At 37.7% G+C, this 20982-nt stretch overlaps 1 protein-coding gene across 8 annotated transcripts; it reads left to right on the forward strand.

Annotated features, from left to right (window-relative positions):
- Positions 1 to 1309: 1309 nt before the first annotated feature.
- Positions 1310 to 10439, forward strand: LOC105229927 (protein yellow). 8 transcript variants are annotated; one of them, XM_049447864.1, is made up of 7 exons: positions 7843 to 7860; positions 7948 to 8036; positions 8416 to 8700; positions 8765 to 8949; positions 9020 to 9247; positions 9357 to 9878; positions 9952 to 10439. In XM_049447864.1, the coding sequence occupies exons 3-7, from the start codon at positions 8493 to 8495 to the stop codon at positions 10150 to 10152; spliced, it is 1344 nt and encodes a 447-aa protein (XP_049303821.1). In that variant the 5' UTR covers positions 7843 to 7860; positions 7948 to 8036; positions 8416 to 8492; the 3' UTR covers positions 10153 to 10439. The 8 variants fall into 8 exon arrangements, with proteins under 8 accessions (XP_049303815.1, XP_049303816.1, XP_049303817.1 ...); XM_049447858.1 differs by lacking the exons at positions 7843 to 7860; positions 7948 to 8036; positions 8416 to 8700; ... (2 more) ...; positions 9357 to 9878; positions 9952 to 10439 and adding exons at positions 1310 to 1549; positions 1928 to 2213; positions 2278 to 2462; ... (1 more) ...; positions 2884 to 3405; positions 3482 to 3981; XM_049447859.1 differs by lacking the exons at positions 7843 to 7860; positions 7948 to 8036; positions 8416 to 8700; ... (2 more) ...; positions 9357 to 9878; positions 9952 to 10439 and adding exons at positions 1310 to 1549; positions 2002 to 2213; positions 2278 to 2462; ... (1 more) ...; positions 2884 to 3405; positions 3482 to 3981.
- Positions 10440 to 20982: the final 10543 nt, after the last annotated feature.

The following is a 20982-nucleotide window of genomic DNA, read 5'->3' on the forward strand; positions in this document are numbered from 1 at the left end:
CACTTCCACACACAACTGCTCAGATAGACGACGGGGACCATATTTCTGTTCAAAAGCCATGACAGCGGCGAAAAGCACGAAATACGTTAAAGCGCCTATATTCTTACATTTAACGGGTGATCCAAGTAAAGGCACTTTTTTCTATAGCCTTTTTTGACAGATCGCGCGTGGCATTTCATAATGAAAAGACTTACGTCTGAACAACGTTTACAAATCATACAACTTAAGTATGAAAATCCACCTTCTGTAAAGAATGTGCTTCGCGCGCTTCGCTCAAATTATAGCCAACATAATCGGCCTATTGCATTCTATTCGCAACACTCTCGCCCATCGGTGTTCATTATTAGATAATATTCCACCGAATAGATCACTTCCAGCAAGCAGGGAAGTTAATATAGCAACCGTAGCTGAGAGTGTACACGAAGACCGTGGAGAGTCGATTCGGTGCCCTTCGCAGCAAGTCGGTATGACGTATGGAACGAAGTGGCACATTTAACATCGAGATCTCAAATGGAAAGCGTACGAAATCAAGCTTGTGCAAGAACTGAAACCGCTCGACCTTCCCAACTGACATCGCTTCGCTTTATGTGATCCTACCCCCGGCGCCATTTGGTTTCAATAAGATGGCACCACTTCATACACATCGCATCAATCAATGGATTTATTGAGAGAACACTTCGGTGAGCTGATAATTTCACGTTTTGAGTCGGTCGGTTGGCCAGCAATATCGTGTGACATCACATTGTTAGACGTTTTCCTGTTTGGATATGTAAGGTCTAAGGTCTATGCGGACAATCCCGCTTCCGTTTGGGTCTTGAAGCAAAATATCACGCATGTCACTCGCCAGTTACTAGACGAAATGCTCGAAGACGTTATCGCAAATTGAACTCAACGGGTGAACCATCTGAGACGTAGCCGCAGCGAACATTTGAAAGAGATAATCTTCAAAAAATTAATGCCAAAGAAAGTGCTTTCGAATGATAATAAACATTCCCCATTAAATTTGAAGTTTCTGTGTTTTTTCTTTAAAAAAGTTGGGAATCTCGAAATGGATCACCCTTCATGTAATCCAATTAACTCCTATGGTTATAAAGCAAAGTTACAATTAATTTTGATTTTCTGTTTAAATTGAAATTTTCTGTTACTCGTTAAACCGTTATCACCTGACATTTATTACCAAGTGATTTTCTTCAAGCATATTTAAGAGAAAAACGTGCCTTCACTTAAACTGGAAATGAATATGAATAAATTTCACTGTGAAAAAAGAACCATATATAAAGGTGTGCGAATTCCCACAAAACATCAGTCAACTTCTAGGAAGACATAAGCAGTTGACAACAATTCTCTAAAAAATATAGAATATCCTTGTAAAAAAAAGCAAAAAAAATGTTAGAACAGAATCTTAATACTTCTAAAATTAAATATTTTTAGTTAAATTTAAAATTTCCATAAGACAATTCACAAACACACTCTTAAAGCTTTCGAAACAGCGAAAACTATTGTGTCAATAGTCTCGCTATAGACTTCGGATCTATAAAGTTCGTTTGGGGTAAGTTTGCAAATAAAGCAGGAACAAACATTAACTTCGGTTTCAACGAAACTATTATACTTTTAAAAAATACACAAGCTTCGATTGCTCGATTTGTATGACAGCTATATGCAGTGACTCGATCTGAACAATTTCTTCGGAGATTGCATTGTTGCTATAGGCAGTAGTCTAAGCAAAAATAGCTCGTCAAATGAAAATGTGTTCCATATAAACACTTGATTCCGTTTATATGTTATAATCGGGGCTGAAACGAACTCTTGTATTTACCCGATCAAGAGCTGTCGATTCGGAAGAATGTCTCAAAACTATGGAAAATAGTTTTTACATTAGTTGGGATTATTTCGGGTTCTCATAGTTCTATTTGAATTCTTCTTTCAGTCCATCCACAAAATTGTAGACCACCGCTATAAAAGCAATTCATTAACTTTTCAAAAATTCACAAACCAAACCAGCATTATGTGGAGAGCATTCTTCGTTACTTTGATATTGGCTCTAACGCCGCACGCCATACTTAGCGCTAAAACACGCAAAGTGGAGGTTCTTTATGAGTGGAAGCAAGTGGTCTATGGCTTCGCTACGGAGGAAGATCGTCAAGACGCAATAGACAATGACAACTTAGTACCCGAAAACGCAACACCCATCGATGTGGCGGTTGATTACCACTGTAAGTAATGTGTCCACTTAAATAATAATAACAAAATCACAACAATTTTCCACACACTCTTTAGCAAAAAAGGGAAAACGTGTCTTTACGACAACTCCCAGATTCACTACAGGCATTCCGTACACTTTGGCGCTGGTGACTGACAAAACTGAGGAGAATGGACCAGTACTGCTGCCGTATCCCGACTACAGTTGGCACAATTCAAATGGCAGTAATTGTGAAAAAATTACTTCAGTATATCGAGTGGCGGTAGGCTGCCATTTAGCATGTTGCTTATGTGGGTGTATTTAATATTCTCACTTCTTGTTTACCACCTTGTAGATAACGGAGTGTAATCAAATGATCCTAGTCGATACGGGCGTTATCGACGACGTTCAACATTGTCCGCCACAGCTACTCGTCTTCGATTTGAACACCGATACCTTGTCTCATCGCTATGTTTTCGATCCAAGCATATACATAGATGTCGCTTCACTATTCATTACACCAATAGCTATTGTGAACGATCCTCCGCCAAAAGGTAGCTGTAGCAAAGTAAAAGTATACGTGGTACGTAATATGTCTACTCCTTAAACTTGCTACTCACGTAGTTAGTTGCTATTGACTCTTTATTAACTCGTATGCTTATCATTTTTCTCGCCTTTTTTCGTGTACTAATAAATCATTGCAGGCCGATGTCAATTTTCATGGTCTGGTTATTTATGACTCGGAATTGGATGCAGCTTGGCGTATCGAGAATAGATTTATGTATCCCGATCCCGACTATGGCTTATTCTCAATTGCCGATGAGAAATTCTTTCTAATGGATGGCATATTTGGTTTGGCCAGTGATGGAGAACAGCTCTACTTCCATCCATTGTCCACTATATACGAGTATGCAGTGCCGTTGAGCGTCATAAACAACCGTACCATATTTGAGGAGGATGTGGAAGCCGTGCCGCTTGCTTTTCGTCGGGTGGGAGAACGTAGCAGCCCATGTGCCGCTCAGGCGATGGACAGTCAAAACAATCTCTACTTTGTTACATTCAATCCAATCAAGTTGACTCGTTGGAGTCCGAAAAAGCCGTACACACCTAAAAATGAGTTAGATATACCAGCAGATCCACAACTGATTGAGTTTGTAAGCGGCATGAAGGTGCACAAAAACAAAGCCGGCATTGAGGAATTATGGATGACGTCGAATCGTTTTCAGGTAAGCCACTGCTTGTTTAAAATTCAGTTCCACAGTTAGCACTAAGTTTTACCGCTAATTTTTTGGTAATCCTCAGAAAATCTCCAGAGACACTTTAGATTTCAATGAAGTCAACTTCCGCCTTTTGCGTCGACCTCTTGATGACATACAGAAGGTGTCTTCCTCAAATAATTCTCATAGGGAGTCAGGATCCTCCTCAAATAAATCTCATAGCGAGTCTGGGTCCTCCTCAGATGAATCTTCTAGTGAGTCAGGGTCCAGCTCAGATGAATCTCAAAGTGAGTCAGGATCCTCCTCAGATGAATCTCACAGTGACTAACTGATCTTCACTTTTTGCAACCGCTTGCTCAATTATGGCATTGTGGAAACCTTTTATTGAAAATTACTGCACAATAATCATATGTATTATTATACATGCACCTTAGAACAATTTAGCAGAAAGCACGATAGACATTTTGTAAGCACAAAGTAGAATTTTCGAATTCAAGCACATTTATTAGCACTCCAATTATTTGTATTATATTATTGAATATCAATAAAAGTTAATATTATACGCACATATGTACATAGATTAAATAGTATGAAAAATGTTTGGTTTAACAATGAAAGAAATTTGCTGTTGTATGCGAATATGGGGTGATTCATCTAGAGGTTCCATACTTTTTTAAAGAAAAAAAACAACGAACTTCAATTTTTATGAGGAATGCTTATTCTCATTCGATTTGCGTTTATTTTCTGAAGATTATCTCTTTCAAATATTGGACACGACGAAGTCTCAGATGATCCATCTCTTGAGTCTGACTTCCGATGACTCGTTCGCGAATTTCGACTAATTGATTCCTCTAATGTCAGTTTAATGCTCATAAAGTATATAATAAATGCCATCGATTTTTGCTAGAATCCACATGATGTAGATATAAGTATACAAACATAAATTATTTTGTCTTTTTTATTTTTTTCTCCCGAGCTATGTACATATATCTTCTTGTATACATAAATAAAAGAATATTATTTATTGCTTTTGCATTGTCATCTCCGAGTGCCATCGGCGAAAAAAGTGTTTGCGGTCATTAGTTCAGTGGTTATGTTCAAGATATTTTTTCCTGTCCTCCTTGGTTATGTTATCAGATGGTCTGTTCGACGAATTGTACACTTACGAGGTATGACAAACTTACACTTAAAACTAAGCGACGCATATATGTACATATATGGTTATACTCGTATACATATGTATATTGGGTAGCCGAAAAAGTCGTTTGGTGGTTTAATGAACCAAATATGTACCATTTTGGTCGTTCACTTTTTGTAATTTTTCCGCTAGATATATTATTCCATCAGTGTACAACTTTTCTGGTTTCTCGGCGAAAGACTGCGACAAGTAATTTTCACAGGCTTCTTTTGAAGCCATCTTTAGTCCACTAAGCGAATTCAGTATTGACCGAAATAAATTCTAGTTCGATGGTGAAAGGTCACGGCTATAAGGTGAATACATTTAAGCTTCCCAGTCAAGCTCTACCAGTTTTTGCGGAGTCATCAAACTTATGTGTGGGTCCTGATGAAAGACGAAGCCATTTCTGCTGATCAGTTCTGATCATTGTTTTCGATTTCTTGCTTCAATGTCAAGAGTTGTTGACAGTAAAATGTAGAATCAATCGTTCGACCAGGCTGGAGCAGCTCATAGTGGCTGATTTATTTCCAACCCCACAAAACACTCAGCATAACCTTTCGAGGCATCAACCCTAGCTTTACGACCATTTGTTGAGCTTCACCACGCTTGGACCATGATATTCTCACACTATTTTCGTATATAATCCACTTTTCGTCTCCTATTACTATTCGTTTTAGAAATGATTCCATTTTCTTTCGTTCCAGCAAAGAATAGCAGATATTAATCCGGTCCATTAAATTTTTCACTGACAATTCATGGGGTTCTCAAACATCGAGCTATTGTAGCCAACCTTTTTTAAATGGTACCAAACCGTTTGATGATTAATGTTAAGTACCTTAAGGATGTCATGGCTATATATGTATGTGATGGTCCTGGTCAATCTTCTTCACAATTCCATAGACTTTTTCAACGATAGGTCGACCAGAGCGAGGTGCATCTTTCACATCGAAATTTCCAATTTCCAGAACAGAAGCGAGCAAACCATTGTTGTTCTGCACGAACTGATACAGTATCGTCTCCGTACACTTCACAAATTTCATTGGTGGCTTGCGTAGCATTCTTCCCTTTTTTATGGAAAAATTTCAAAATATAGCGAATTTCTTTATTATTTTCGCCCATTTTTGAACAGCTTCAACTTCTCCGAATTTATTAATTTTTTCTTTTGGTTAAATGAAGCTTAAAGCTTTTCCAACACTATATGTTATGGCACAATGTGATACGAAAAGACTTGTTCGGCTATCCAATATATATGAGAATGACTGACTTACAAATTTGGTGAAGCAGGAAATGCAGATAATGGCGAGAAAATTTATTGAAATGCGCAAAAATTATCAAATCGCTACTCAACGAGGCGGCATTAGTAAACAAACAAATAGCGAGAAAATAATAAGAATAAAACGTCTCATATTCGGTACATATTTATAATATTTATGTAAACAAATATATTGTTGAACTTCAGAAGATATTTTACAGTTATATGTGATCAAATTGGCTAGCCTCTAGCTCTAGCTAATTTTGTTTGTTTCGACTTCGGTTCATTTTTTAAACCTCCATTCGCTAGATTGTTGGAAGTTTCGATATCATATTCATAAAGTCATGACCCGTCGTCAGTAATGATGTGCTTGAAAAATGTGTGATTCTCAAGCAAACGTCGTCAGGCATCTATTTTACGACCTCCACACGATATCGTTTACCAAAGGTCTTTTGGCACGAGTCTAGTCTTGACGCGCTACACATTAGCCAAATGTGACCAGTCGGTCCATAAAAAATGGTGACACCCTCTGCTTTCTCTTTTATGCCAGCATGATGATTTTAAAGCTTTGTGTTTTTTTTTTAACTTTTTCGATGCAAGCGTTATTAATTCGCATGCCGTAAGTTTTCGATGACTTCACGAGAATCACGGAATGTTCCACCACTGAAATACTTGTGTTTGTTAAAAAATAAATTTTCCAAAACCAGCCATGAAAACTCAAGAAACTCAAGAAATTTCTTTGTTAATTTTTTCCCATTTGTCATGTGAGTTAAATTTAATCAACTCTTCAGTTAACGAAATTTCTTTCCAGCGAGCATCTTTTGGGGTCTGAAAACAGGAAATAGTCACTAGGGTTAGCTCTGCTCCGGAGAATAAAGGTAAGGTGCATGCAGAAACAATTCGAGGCTGCATTTATAGATTTTTGGCATCGTTTTCACTGACTTGTAACACGGTACTTTGTCTTGGCAAAACAGTACTTTTCTTCTAATGCGGCCATTTTTCTTCGCTATTGGCTTGAAATAGTTCAATAACGCTATGTAATAGGCGCTCCAAGCGCATCCCAAATACAGATGCTATAGCCTTGCCAGCCGGCTGTTGCGTTTTTTACGCTTTGAAAAGGGGTCATCCTTTGCAGTCCAATCCGTTGACTGTCGATTGGACTTCAGAGTGAAATTACGGTGCAATGTCTCATCCATTGTCACATATCGACGCAAAAACTCCGATTTACTACATTTAAGCAACTCCAAACACCGCTCCGAACCGTCAAATCGTTGTTGGTGAATGATATGATGCAGACATTTAGTTGATATCTTTAGAGTGCCTGCTATCTCGAACAACTTCACTTTACGGTCATCCAAAATTATTTTGTCGACTTTTTTGATACTTTAAAGTACTTCCGAATTTTTAAACTCATCTTTTATTTACTTTTGTGAAAATTATTGTATGCCCCAGTTATCCAAAACATTCATTGAAAATTGAAATTTACTGGAAAAATAATTAGCAAATTTAGTAGTTAGTAGCACTCGTCGGCTACGTTGCGATCAACAGTCGTTGACGAAAAACGCAATATTAGAGAGAAAGACGCATTTAGCTTACATATATATTTTTATGGCGCCTCAGTGACAGACTTATTCACAGCAGAAATGTAAACGCACGTACGCAAAAATTTCCAATTAGTGAATATTTGCATATATTTGCGCCGCAACCTTAGGATTTTTCAAAATATTTCAACACAAAATAAATAAATAAATAGTTATGCTACATACGATCCAGTTATCTCCAATGGCAATATGTAACAACATTACATTTAATTCTGATTTCCTATTAAAATTTCAATTTCCTGTTACTCGTTAAAACTATATCACCTGGCATTTATTAGTAAATGATTTTCTTCAAACAATTGATGACATATTTTAAAATATAATGCGTAAATTTCACTGTGGAACAATTACCATATATAAAAGTGTGCTGATTTCCACTAGACATCAGTTTACATTCAGGGCAGCGTGAGCTGATGACAACAATTCTTTCAAAAGTATACAATATACTAACAAAAAATAGCAGCAAAATCTTAATACTTTTGACTCTAAATAATTTTATTTAATTTTTAAAATCGTCGAAGGTAATTCCCAAAGAAGCGCTGTCGAAACAGTGAACATTATTCTGCCAAAAGTCTTACCTTTGAGTTCACATCTTTAAAGATTTTTTGAGGTAAGTTTGCATTTGAAAATATAAACGAAAATCTTCGAGCATGCCTATAAATATACAGGTTTTAAATACGTGTTGAAATTGAGGTTCTAAAAAAATTACCCAGCGGACAAGTTCAAAGTTTCTACAAAAAATCGTTGCTGGAGGCTAAAACGAGCTAGACTTTGTAACCGCCCAGAAACTGTCAGTTCAGCAATAATGCTCAAAATTATTTTGACTGGTCCAAATAAAATTATTTTGCGAATATTTGCGTCGGAAAAGTCAAAAAAGTCCAAAATAACTATAATTTGAAAGTGACTAAATAAGTAGTTGTTGAAGAAAATAAGTAGTTATTACAATAGTTGGGATTATTTAGGGTTTTCTACTTGAAGTCTTCTTTCAGTTCACCAACAAAATAGTACACCAACCTAAAGGCGTTCTGACCCTCATTGTAACAGTTCTACAAACGAAACCTGCATTATGTGGAGAGCATTCTTCGTTACTCTGATATTGGCTCTAACGCCGCACACCATACTCAGTGTTGAACTCCGCGACTTGGAGACTGTCTATGAGTGGAAACAAATGGTCTATGGCTTCGCTACGGAGGAAGATCGGCAAGACGCAATAGACAATGATAACTTAGTACCTGAAAACGCAACACCCATCGATGTGGCGGTTGATTACCACTGTAAGTATTGTGTCCACTTAAAAAGCAATGACAAAATCACAACAATTTTCAACATATTCTTCAGCGGAAAAGGGAACACGTGTCTTTACGACAACACCCCGATTCACCGGAGGCATTCCGTACACTTTAGCGGTGGTGACTAACAAAACTGAGGATAATGGACCAGTACTGCTGCCATATCCCGACTACAGTTGGCACAATTCAAATGGCAGTAATTGTGATAAGATTACTTCAGTATATCGTGTTGCGGTAGGTTCCCGCTTAGCTTGATGCTTAAGTGGTGTGTTTAATATTTTCATTACTTTTTACCACCTCGTAGATAACGGAGTGTAATCAAATGATCCTAGTCGATACAGGAGTTATCGACGAGATTCAACATTGTCCGCCTCAGCTACTCGTCATCGATTTGAACACTGATACCTTGTCCCATCGTTACGTTTTCGATCCAAGCATATACATAGATGTCGCTTCACGGTTTATTACACCAATAGCTATTGTGAACGATCCTCCGCCAACCGGTAACTGTAGCAAAGTCCAAGTATACATGGTATGTAAGATGACTACTCCTCAAACTTTCTACTCACATAGTTAGTTCTACTAACTCTGATACTTAATAATTTTCTCGTTTTTGTTTTTATATTAATAAATCATTGAAGGCTGATGTCCTGTATCATGGTCTGGTTGTCTATAACTCGGAATTAGATACAGCTTGGCGTATCGAGAATAGATTTATGTATCCCGATCCCGATTATGGCTTATTATCAATTGCCGATGAGAAATTCTTTCTAATGGATGGTTTGTTTGGTTTGGCCAGTGATGGAGAACAGCTCTACTTCCATCCATTGTCCACTATATACGAGTATGCAGTGCCGTTGAGCGTCATAAACAACCGTACCATATTTGAGGAGGATGTGGAAGCCGTGCCGCTTGCTTTTCGTCGGGTGGGAGAACGTAGCAGCTCATGTGCCGCTCAGGCGATGGACAGTCAAAACAATCTCTACTTTGTTACATTCAATCCAATCAAGTTGACTCGTTGGAGTCCGAAAAAGCCATACACACCTGAAAATGAGTTAGATATACCAGCAGATCCACAACTGATTGAGTTTGTAAGCGGCATGAAGGTGCACAAAAACAAAGCCGGCATTGAGGAATTATGGATGACGTCGAATCGTTTTCAGGTAAGTCATTGATTGTTTAAAGTATGCCTCAGTTCGAATTAGGTTTTACTGCTAACGTTTTGCTAATTTGCAGCAAATCGCCAGAGGCACCTTGGATTTCAGTGAAGTTAACTTCCGCCTCTTACGTCGACCTCTTGATGACATACAGAACCAGTCCACCTCAGATGAATCTCAGAGTGATTCAGGGTCTTCCTCAGATGAATCTCAGAGTGATTCAGTGTCTTCCTCAGATGAATCTCAAAGTGAGTCAGAGTCCTCCTCAGATGAATCTTAGAGTGACTAACTAATCTTCACTTTATTTTGGAAACGCTTGACCATTATGGCATAGTGAAAACCAGTGAAAACCATTTATTGAAAATTACTGCACAATAATCATACTTTATAAGAATCTTCGCAACTCCAGCAAAAAGCACGTTAAACAGTTTGTAAGCACAAGGTTAAGTTTTCGAATTTAAGCACATTTATTAACACTCCAATTATTTATATTATATTATTGAATATCAATAAAAGTTAATATTATACGCCTATACTTGTACGTATATTAAATAGTTTAAAAACTATATTATAAAGGGTGATTTTTTAAGAGCTTGATAACTTTTTTTAAAAAAAACGCATAAAATTTGCAAAATCTCATCGGTTCTTTATTTGAAACGTTAGATTGGTTCATGACATTTACTTTTTGAAGATAATTTCATTTAAATGTTGACCGCGGCTGCGTCTTAGGTGGTCCATTCGGAAAGTCCAATTTTGGGCAACTTTTTCGAGCATTTCGGCCGGAATAGCCCGAATTTCTTCGGAAATGTTGTCTTCCAAAGCTGGAATAGTTGCTGGCTTATTTCTGTAGACTTTAGACTTGACGTAGCCCCACAAAAAATAGTCTAAAGGCGTTAAATCGCATGATCTTGGTGGCCAACTTACGGGTCCATTTCTTGAGATGAATTGTTGTCCGAAGTTTTCCCTCAAAATGGCCATAGAATCGCGAGCTGTGTGGCATGTAGCGCCATCTTGTTGAAACCACATGTCAACCAAGTTCAGTTCTTCCATTTTTGGCAACAAAAAGTTTGTTAGCATCGAACGATAGCGATCGCCATTCACCGTAACGTTGCGTCCAACAGCATCTTTGAAAAAATACGGTCCAATGATTCCACCAGCGTACAAACCACACCAAACAGTGCATTTTTCGGGATGTATGGGCAGTTCTTGAACGGCTTCTGGTTGCTCTTCACCCCAAATGCGGCAATTTTGCTTATTTACGTAGCCATTCAACCAGAAATGAGCCTCATCGCTGAACAAAATTTGTCGCGAAACACATTTCGAACCGAACACTGATTTTGGTAATAAAATTCAATGATTTGCAAGCGTTGCTCGTTAGTAAGTCTATTCATGATGAAATGTCAAAGCATACTGAGCATCTTTCTCTTTGACACCCAAGATGATCTGTCAAATACTAATGCATGAAAATCCTAACCTCAAAAAAATCACCCGTTATATACACTGAAATAACCTTCCTATTGCATGAAAAAATAAATAAAGATACATACATACATACATATATTATATGAGACTTTGTCCTAAGCTCCATCTAGAATACTTTACAGTGGATGGATGTTATGTTGTAACAGTCCTCCACCACTTTGATATCGATTCGATAGTGTTCTGGACGCCATTTGAGTGCAATATTTTTCCAGTCATCCACTTTTTGGGTTTACGAGTAGGAATGAAAAAATTAAGCTGGGGCAAAGTTTTCCGAATATTTTTTTTTTATTTTATTATAATTTATTATTTTTATTTTTTCTAATTTAATAATCACAAAATATATGTAAAAACGGAAAATAACAAAACTGCAATTTTCTGTTCAGAAGTCAAACAGTATACTAAAAAATGTTGTCAATAAATATTCCTATATTATTATTTTCTTATTTCAATTCTCTTTCTTTCAATCTTTTTGGTAATTAGTCCGGACTCATTCATAAATGAAAATAAAACTCGTGGTCTCGAGGACTTTTTGTCCTCACATATCGCATCAATCACGTTTTGGTCCCGTCGATTATCCACCAAGATCACGTGATAGCACACCATTAGACTTTTTCCTGTGGGAATACTCGTATATAAAGTCTAAAGTTTATGCGGGCAATCCCGCTTCGCTCCAGGCCTTGAGGCAAAACAGTTACCAGTCGAATTGCTCGAACGAGTTTTTGCAAATTGGATTCAACTAATAGACCATTTGAGACGTAGCCGTACACATTTGAAAATGGAAATTATCAAAAACTAAACCCCAAAGCATGTTTTACCCAATGATAATAAACATTCCCCATTTAATTAAAAGTGTCTATGTTTTCTCTTTTAAAAAAGTAGAGAACCTCAAAACGGACCAATCTTTATTTATTCAACGTAATTGAATCGAGTAAAACAAATTAATGACCTTTCTGTGACCCACACTGCTATTATTATTGGAAGTAATTAAAATTATATGAAATACAAATAATATTGACCTTCGTGCTGTTCAATTGCATCATTCGTAGAGAGAAGTTCATGGAAAATTGTTAGCTTTGGGCTAACTTGATGACAATGCCATGAAAAGGTCTGAACTCAGTGAACACATACGAGGTGTGTTCAAAAAGTATCGCGAATTTTGTGTTTTTTCAAAAATTATTTATTTATTCATAAATATCTATTTTGTCCCCTTCAAAGTAATCCCCATGAGATATTATACACTTGTACCAACGGTTTTTCCAATCTTCGAAGCACTTCAAAAAATCATTTTTTTATCTTCTTCGACTCCCCCTTCGATGCCGTCTTTATCTCGTCAAGAGAAGCGTAACGTCGTCTTTTCATGGGCCTCTTCAGTTTAGGGAACAAGAAAAAGTCACAGGGGGCCAGATCTGGGGAATAAGGTGGGTGCGGCATCATTAGTGTGTTGTTTTTGGCCAAAAAGTCGCGCACAAGCAACGATGTGTGAGCAGGGGCGTTATCGTGGTGCAATTTTTTTGATATGTAAAAATCGAAGACGATCCAAAATACGTGCAAGCAAAGCAGCTGTCAACAATTAAATGAACATTCAAAATGGCTGAGCTTGTCGGCATAAATTAGAGACATGAGTACCAACATAAAAAATTCGAAATTCGCGATACTTTTTGAACACACCTCGTACTTGAAAACATATGAAGAGAGTAGAGGGATGAGAGGACAATCGAACTGTTATTTCTAATGGTCATTGCTTGTTTGACCTTCATCACTTTCTAACCCAAGGTAACCTTTGTATCTTTACACAAATATTTATTTTATAGTTATACTCAGCATTTGTCATTATTGATAAGTAGTATACTCTATTTGCCAGAATACCAAAATGAGACTCCTGACTAACAGAATCACTAAATTACTATAGTCACTATTAGAGACATGAGACAATCGTCTCACGCAGAATACCGATATGTATACTATATGTGGCAGTGAAACTGCGTAAATATTAAAGTCTATATATATAATATGTTACATATGTTCCAATATTTCAGAGTTATTTTATTTCTCTAATGTGATTTTAATCTTTATGAAATACTACAAAGCCAACGGTTTTTGCAGAAATACGCATGTTGCCCACATACCATATGTACATATATAATATATACAAACATAAGTTAATTTGTTTTTGTTTACTTGCAATTTATTATTTGCTACTGCTCTGTCATCTCCGAGTGTCATGGGCGAGGAAAGTGATTGCGGCACATTAACTGATTGGCCCGTATCAGTGTGGCTTTAGGCCTGGAAAATCAACAACTGTTTAGATATTCACCATGCGCCAAATATTGGAATCTTTATCAATTTCAAAGCTGCGACAGTACGAAAAGGAGCTGCCTTTATGCTGCGATGTCTGAATTTGGTATTAAACAATCGTCGCTTTCTTGATTAGGGCCCCACGACACTGCTGACAGTCATAACTTTGAAGTCGTAAATATATGTATTAACACCAGAAACAACGTCAAAACCAACGTAGGGTAGCCCTTGCCAGCAGGTGCTACATACTTCGGCTTGAGTAGACAATTGAGAAACAAAATTCTCTCTCCACGAACAAAAACCAAATATGATGCAGAGGTATGAACGATGGCAACATCTGATGAGTCGACGTTACGAATTTTCAAGAAAAAGGTTCTGCGGGAGATTTATAGTCCTTTGCGCGTTGGCCACGGTGAATACCGCATTCGATGGAACGATGAGCTGTACGAGATATACGACAATATTGACATAGTTGAGCGAATTAAGAGATAGCGACTTCACTGGCTAGGCCATGTTATCATGTTATCCGAATGGAATAAGATATTCCAGCTTTGAAAGTATTCGACGCAGTAGCTGCCGGAGAAAGCAAAGGAAGAGGAAAACCTCCACTCCGTTGGAAATACCAGGTAGTACTCGATGTCGTTTACTAAGAGATACAAGCCTCGATCGATAACTTCACAATCTTCACGAAGTGCCAATAAAATACTTGTGTTCGGCATAAAATATATTTTCCAAACGCTTCTGCAACACTTTAAACGACTCCGTAGCTGAATGAAACTCGTTGTTCATTTTCTTCCATTTGCAGTCCGAGTCAAATTTGATAAGATCGTACGTACATGCACTTGTATCTACCGCTTCCTCAACAATCGAAAGCAAAATGATGCATTCCATTCGAATCCAAATTCCGTTGATCTTATGAAATCCTATTTGTTTTGGGAACACGTGTATTTATACTTATTTTTATGCAAACTACGCAATCGTTATCAAAGAAAATGCAGAAATGTGGTGAAAATCGTCGAGAAATCACTAAACCATCAAACCGGCGACGTTTCTGCATACCAAATGTAAGACACAGTACAAAATCATTCGCGTGTAGGAAATTCGGAAATATTTAATGACCAGAATCAAATTGTATTTCATAAAAGCAAAAAAAAAACATAAATTAGTCGCCGATTTGGAAGATTTTCTTCACGGCTTGGCACTATTCTTCCACTGACAACCGCAAAGATACAAAGACCGATCTTTTTACACTTGATTCGATATTTCCTACAGGCAATGTTCATGCATTCACGAACTAACACATACATACATACATACACAAATCAATATAGTGCTTTCTCGCAGCCAATTTCATTTTCAAACTGCATATGGCACTCATGTTCCACCGGAAATTTATTTTATCTAATTTTTTGTTCAAGCAAAGGCTTCACTTGAAGTGCATTCCGCATGCAATATTTTGCTCGCTTATACGCGTAAATTCAAATATGACTGTTTGTGTAAACGCGCAAGAATACGTGCTGTTTTCGTATGTTTTCCACCTTTGAATCGTAAATTGTATGGCTTGCAAGACCTAACAGCTGCTAGGCGGTTTTCGGGTCACCTACAACAACTAGAACATTTTGAAAGCTTCTGCAACTGCAAAAGTTGGCTCAAGTGGTAGCTTTTGTTTGAGACTGCAAGTTACTACATACACATGTACATACTTTATATAACTAAAGTTTACACGTTCCTATAGGTACATACGTATATATATATATATATATCTAGCTAGGTGCGCCACATTTAGAGATTTTCAGTTTGTGTGCATGAAAATTTGTGTATTTTTGCATGTATGCCCCCCTTTCATGCTCTAATGCCGTTTTCCTGCGGTGCAATTCTCAGGTGCAAGCGAGGTTGCCAATTTAAAAAACCATTCAAGCAAGAGTGTCCACAAATTTATATATGTTGAGAGTCTCAAGAAAATTATGGAAATACTTGTATACCCAGTTTGCTGCCAAGTGCCAGTGTTGGGGTTGTTGAAAAGGTTGAAAAATTTTAAGCTTTCATATTTTGAAACGTGCCAACATAATCTTAAAAGCTGCACTTATTATATGCAAGAATAAATATTAAAAATTTAAAAGTGGTTAATAACAAATTGTAGTGGCAGAATAATATTGAGAGAAATATTTATTAGCCAAAAACGTGGTAAGTTGCTACACATGATGCCTAAAATATTCCCTCTTGGCATCAACCAAAAACAGGAGGAAATTTTGTGTAATCAAGCGCAATTTTGAACTCCTTAACTACCATGGTTTATCATTGCTTTCTGACTTCTACTTATGTGGTGTATGTAAATGGTGTTCCATTTCGAGGTTTCCTTCTTTTTTAAAGGAAAAATACCGAAACTTCTTATTTTATGGGCAACATTTATTATCATTCGAAAGAACATGCTTTAGAATTTCTTTTTTGAAGATTATCTCTTTCAAAAGTTGGCCGCGACTATGTCTCAGATGGTCCATCTGTTGAGTCCAATTATCAATGACTCGTTTCAACATTTCGACTGGTAACTGGAGAATGACTCGGGTTAAGTTTTGCTTCAAGGCCCAAACGGAAGCGGGATTGTCTGCATAGACTTTGGACTTTATATATCCTCACAAGAAAAATTCTATCAATGTGATGTCACACGATCTTGGTAGGCAACCGACTGGCCTAAAACGTGAAATTGTCTGCTCCCGAAGTGTTCCCTCACTAAAAATCTATTGATTGATGCGATGTGCGGGAAATGCCTCCATCTTGTTAAAACCAAATGTCGCCGAGATCACGACCTTAAATTTTAGGCATCAAATAGTCGGTTATCATTGGCGCTATAACGGTCGCCATTGACGGTTACGTTTTCACCGGCATCGTTTTTGAAAAACTGTGGAACGATGATTCCACCGGGTTACAAACCACACCAAACCGTTTTTTTCTGTATGAAATGGCAGCTTTTGAATCTCTTCAGGTTGCTCTTCGTCATAAATGCGGTAGCTTTGCTTGTTTATATACTCATTGAGCCAGAGATGGGCCTCATCGCTGAACAAAATTTGCCTCGAAAACGTTAGATCTTCTTGGAACTTTTCAAGAGCCCATAGAACAAAGCAATGACGCTTAGGAAGATCGAGCGGCTTCAGTTCTAGCACAATCTGTACATGGGCGTGGTTTATTCGGTCGAATATTATCCAACAATGAATGTTGGGCTTCAAGATGGGTGATGGATGTTGCGTCTCATGATGAGCTGCCATACAAGACTGAACAAAAATAACATGACACCATGACACGATTCAGGCGTGATCTGTCAAAAATGGCTATTGAGAAATGTACCTCTACTTGAATCACCGGTTGGAATTTATTTTAATGCTTTAAAAAAACTTTTCACCTACGCGATGAAATACATATTCCCAAAATTTTGGTATTATATTTTGAACTGAAAAAAAATATGATATTAATATTAAAGTCCCTTCAAACTTCTATCAAAACAACTAGAACGCCCAAAAGCACACTTAGCTTTCTGCCCGGCCGAAAAATAAATTTGCACTCACGCTCTTTACACAACTGTTGCTATGCCATGAATTCGCTGCGTTTGCTTTTAGCAACTCATATGTCGCCATACATACATACAATTCCCTTGATATATATTATTCAAAAACCGCCGAGGCGTAGAAAATCGGCGTACAACAGTGCTAAACAGCAATGGGCGCCTTAATATGAACACCCACACACACGACAAGTGATAAACAACCAACAAGTGAAATTTAGCGCAAAATGTAGGCAAAAACGACAATTGCAATTGCAACAGCCCACTCGAACACGTTGATGGCCTGCAGCTGCTAACAAAAATTCATTGAATCTATTTATTGAGTCGTTCTGATTTTACTGACATGGGACACGCCAACGCACGAGGTTTCGCGTCCATCTTGCGTTCATTGGTTAAAGAATATAGGTGGTAAGACCAGTGGATAGATAGTACGTAGGAAGCAAAGCCACAGGCAGGAAGGAAGGAATCAATAGAATGTTACGCAGTCACTATACGCACTATCGGCGGTGTTAACGCCAATTGGTTTTCCTCTCTGTTGGTGTACAATTTTCCATTTGTTGTCTTTGTCGTTGGCCGCTTGTTTATTACTTCTCGTTTGGCATTTTATCTGCGTTTCTTATGTCGTGTTTGCTTATGCCAAGCCAAATTGACGGTCGTCTATTATGACCGCATGAACATACACCGAATCACAAACCCACATAAAGAAGTCAAAGGCGCTTAAGCATAGCAATATTTAAGATTGCCGCCAAAACCCGGAATTAAATATGCGTGCCATTGTTTATAGTTCACTTACTAGGCTTATTTCTTCTGTTCGCTTTTTGAATTTCTCCTTAAAGTTTTTACTGTACATAGATTTCTTTTAGAACTTTCCTGAAAAATACCTTTAAGTACAATAAAGTAAGCGAAGGCGAATATTAACGAGTGATCCAAGTAGAAGTCTATTTTTCGATGGCCTTTTTTTGACAGATCACGCGTGAGTCGTGTCAAGCTGTCATGTTATTTTTGTTCAGTATTGTTTGGCATTTCATCATGGAAAGACTTACGCTTGAACATTTACAAATCGTTTAAATTTATTATCAAAATACACGTTCTGTAAAGAACATGTTTCGCGCGCTTATGGTATCGGCCTACTGAGAGTGTACACGAAGAGCGAGGGGAGTCGTTTCGTCGCCGTTCGCACCTCGCACCGACATCGTTTCACTCTATGGGCTCCTGAAAAGTTCCAAGAAGATCCAACGTTTTCGAGTCAAATTTTGCTCAGCAATGAGGTCCATTTCTGGCTTAATGGGTATGTAAACAGGCAAACATTGCCGCATTTCGGACGAAGAGCAACCTGAAGAGATTCAAGAGCTGTCATTTCATTCAGAAAAAACAACGGTTTGGTGCGGTTTGTGGGCCGGTGGAATCATCGGTCTATATTTCATCAAAAATGAGGTGAGCACGTAATCGTCAATGGCATCCATTATCGCGCAACGATAATGGCTATTTGTTGCCTGAAATTTAGATCGTGATCTTGGCGACATTTGGTTCCAACAAGACGGCGCCACTTCCCACAAATCGCATCAGTCAATGGATATATTGAGAGAATATTTCGGTGAGCAGATAATTTTAAAGTTTGGGTCGGTCGATTAGCCAACAAGATCGTCAAGATCGTGTTGGACTTTTTCCTGTTGGTATATGTAAAGTCTAAAGTCTATGCAGACAATCCCGCTTCGATTATGGACTTGAAGCAAAACAGCATCCGAGTCATTCGCCAGTTACCAGTCGAAATACTCGTACGAGTCATTGATAGTTGGACTAAGCGGATGGACCATCTGAGACATAGCCGCGGTCACGGTTTGAAAGAGATGATCTTCAGAAAATAAATACCAAAGAATGTTCTTTCGAATGATGATAAACCTTCCCCATTAAATTTGAAGTTTCTGTGTTTTTGCTATAAAAATTAGGGAACCTCGAAATAGATAACCCTTTATATGCGGTTTCTCATCTGAGAAAATACTATTGTTAGAACTAAATCGCTGCATATAGTTACATATGGTACTTTAGTTAAGGTATTAAGCTTGAGCCGTAAATATTAAGGCTTGCGCATTATCATCGATGGAATCATTCAGCAAAAAAAAAAAAATAGGTACTCACCCATTTTTGAGTATAAATGTATACTCGCATCTTTTAAACCAAAAATTGCAAATTTTTGGCAATTTAAAATTATATAGCTATATACAAATTACATACCAATAAAAAAAAATTATGCCGAAAAGCCAACATTCTCAAATTCTTCACTACAAAACTTTTGCCGCCACTTCGCTATCAATCACAGCCATCGACAGGCTGGTTATCTTCAGGGTCAACAGACAGTCCATCGCGTCGTAACTTTGCCTGTGCGCTCCCACGTGGCAGCAATTCCCCATACATAATTAAATGGGCCATGCACAGACGTCTGCGCACATACCTTCAAATATAAAAATGTATTTAACTGCATAAATTTATAAAATATAAAGTGCTTACAACCCAGTGAACAAAATATATGTATATAAGTAGATAGTAATGCCATTCCAACACACATTTAATTCTCTCCATAAAATCATTAAACAAAATTGATTGATGACAAGTGTTTATCGAAATGTACTTACTTATAGTTTGGAATCAATTCTGGATTTCATTATCGAAACTTTTATATCTTGTTATACACATTAGCTCTCTGTCTAGATTTATAAATATACCGATGATTGATTCAATTCCACTAGAATGAACGCTTTACGCATCTAAAAAAGCATAGATTAACTCAATTTTTCCTCCTTCCAGCTATGACAATATTTTGATTTGATTTCTTTTTACTGCTAATCCAATATTTTGCTTGTTGGGTACAGCTATTGGCCCTCACAACTACACTTTCATTCGAATAGCTGACCAGTTGGCTGTCAGGTCAGGCGCCATTATATCGGCGTTCTCTGTTCAACTTGCTACGAGTATGTTTGTTTATGAAACTAAAATTTAATTTGCAAAATCCCAAAAAAAAAATCCACTCATCGTTTTTTAGCGATAAATTTGAGCGTCCACTATGGCAGCTACCACACACCCCCTTTTGGTACTGATTGCATTGACTACTAATGGGTTTATTAAGAAATCCCTTTTCGAATATTTAATCGCCTTTTACCGACGAATATTCAGTGATGGAGTGTGGCGAATATCTACAACATATTATTATCAAGTTCAAAAGCTAAAAAGCAACATGTTCAAAATATACACACACATGTACACTATACTTCGTCTGGTTCGATACATTGCCATTAATTTAAAGTAAAATAAACTTTCTATACAAAATACTCGTATTGCTGACGTGAGATTTATAGCTAGTTCAAAATATTTTACTGTGTTTACGCTAAGCGAAGTACACCTGGTCTTTCCAACTGATTGGAGATTTTCCTCTGCTTTCTCTCAGAGCTGGATTGTTTTCGTCCCGACATGACCTAGCCAACGTAGTCGCTGTCTCTTAATTCGGTCTATCTTGTGCAGCTCATTGTTCAATCGACTGCGGTATTCGCCGTTGCCAATGCGCAAAGGACCATAAATCTTCCGCAGAGCCTCTTACGAAAACTCTCAACGTCGACTTAACAGATGTTGTTGTCATCCATGGCTCTGCACCATATAGCACGACGAGGATGACGAGTGGCATGTAGAGTTTGGTCGCAGTTCGCCGAGAGAGGGCTTTACTTCTCAATTGCCTACTCAGTCTGAAGTAGCACCTATTGGCAAAAGTTATTCTACATTGGATTTCGAGGC

Source organism: Bactrocera dorsalis, chromosome 2 (assembly GCF_023373825.1).
Source record: "Bactrocera dorsalis isolate Fly_Bdor chromosome 2, ASM2337382v1, whole genome shotgun sequence".
NCBI classification, from domain to species: domain Eukaryota; kingdom Metazoa; phylum Arthropoda; class Insecta; order Diptera; family Tephritidae; genus Bactrocera; species Bactrocera dorsalis.

Excerpts from the sequence above, each read along its gene's own strand:
- LOC105229927 (XM_049447858.1), top strand. The coding sequence starts at position 2,006 with ATGTGGAGAGCATTCTTCGTTACTTTGATATTGGCTCTAACGCCGCAC. Across the intron at positions 2,214-2,277 it reads TGTGGCGGTTGATTACCACT|CAAAAAAGGGAAAACGTGTC; the intron begins GTAAGTAATGTG and ends CACACTCTTTAG. Across the intron at positions 2,763-2,883 it reads GCAAAGTAAAAGTATACGTG|GCCGATGTCAATTTTCATGG; the intron begins GTACGTAATATG and ends AAATCATTGCAG.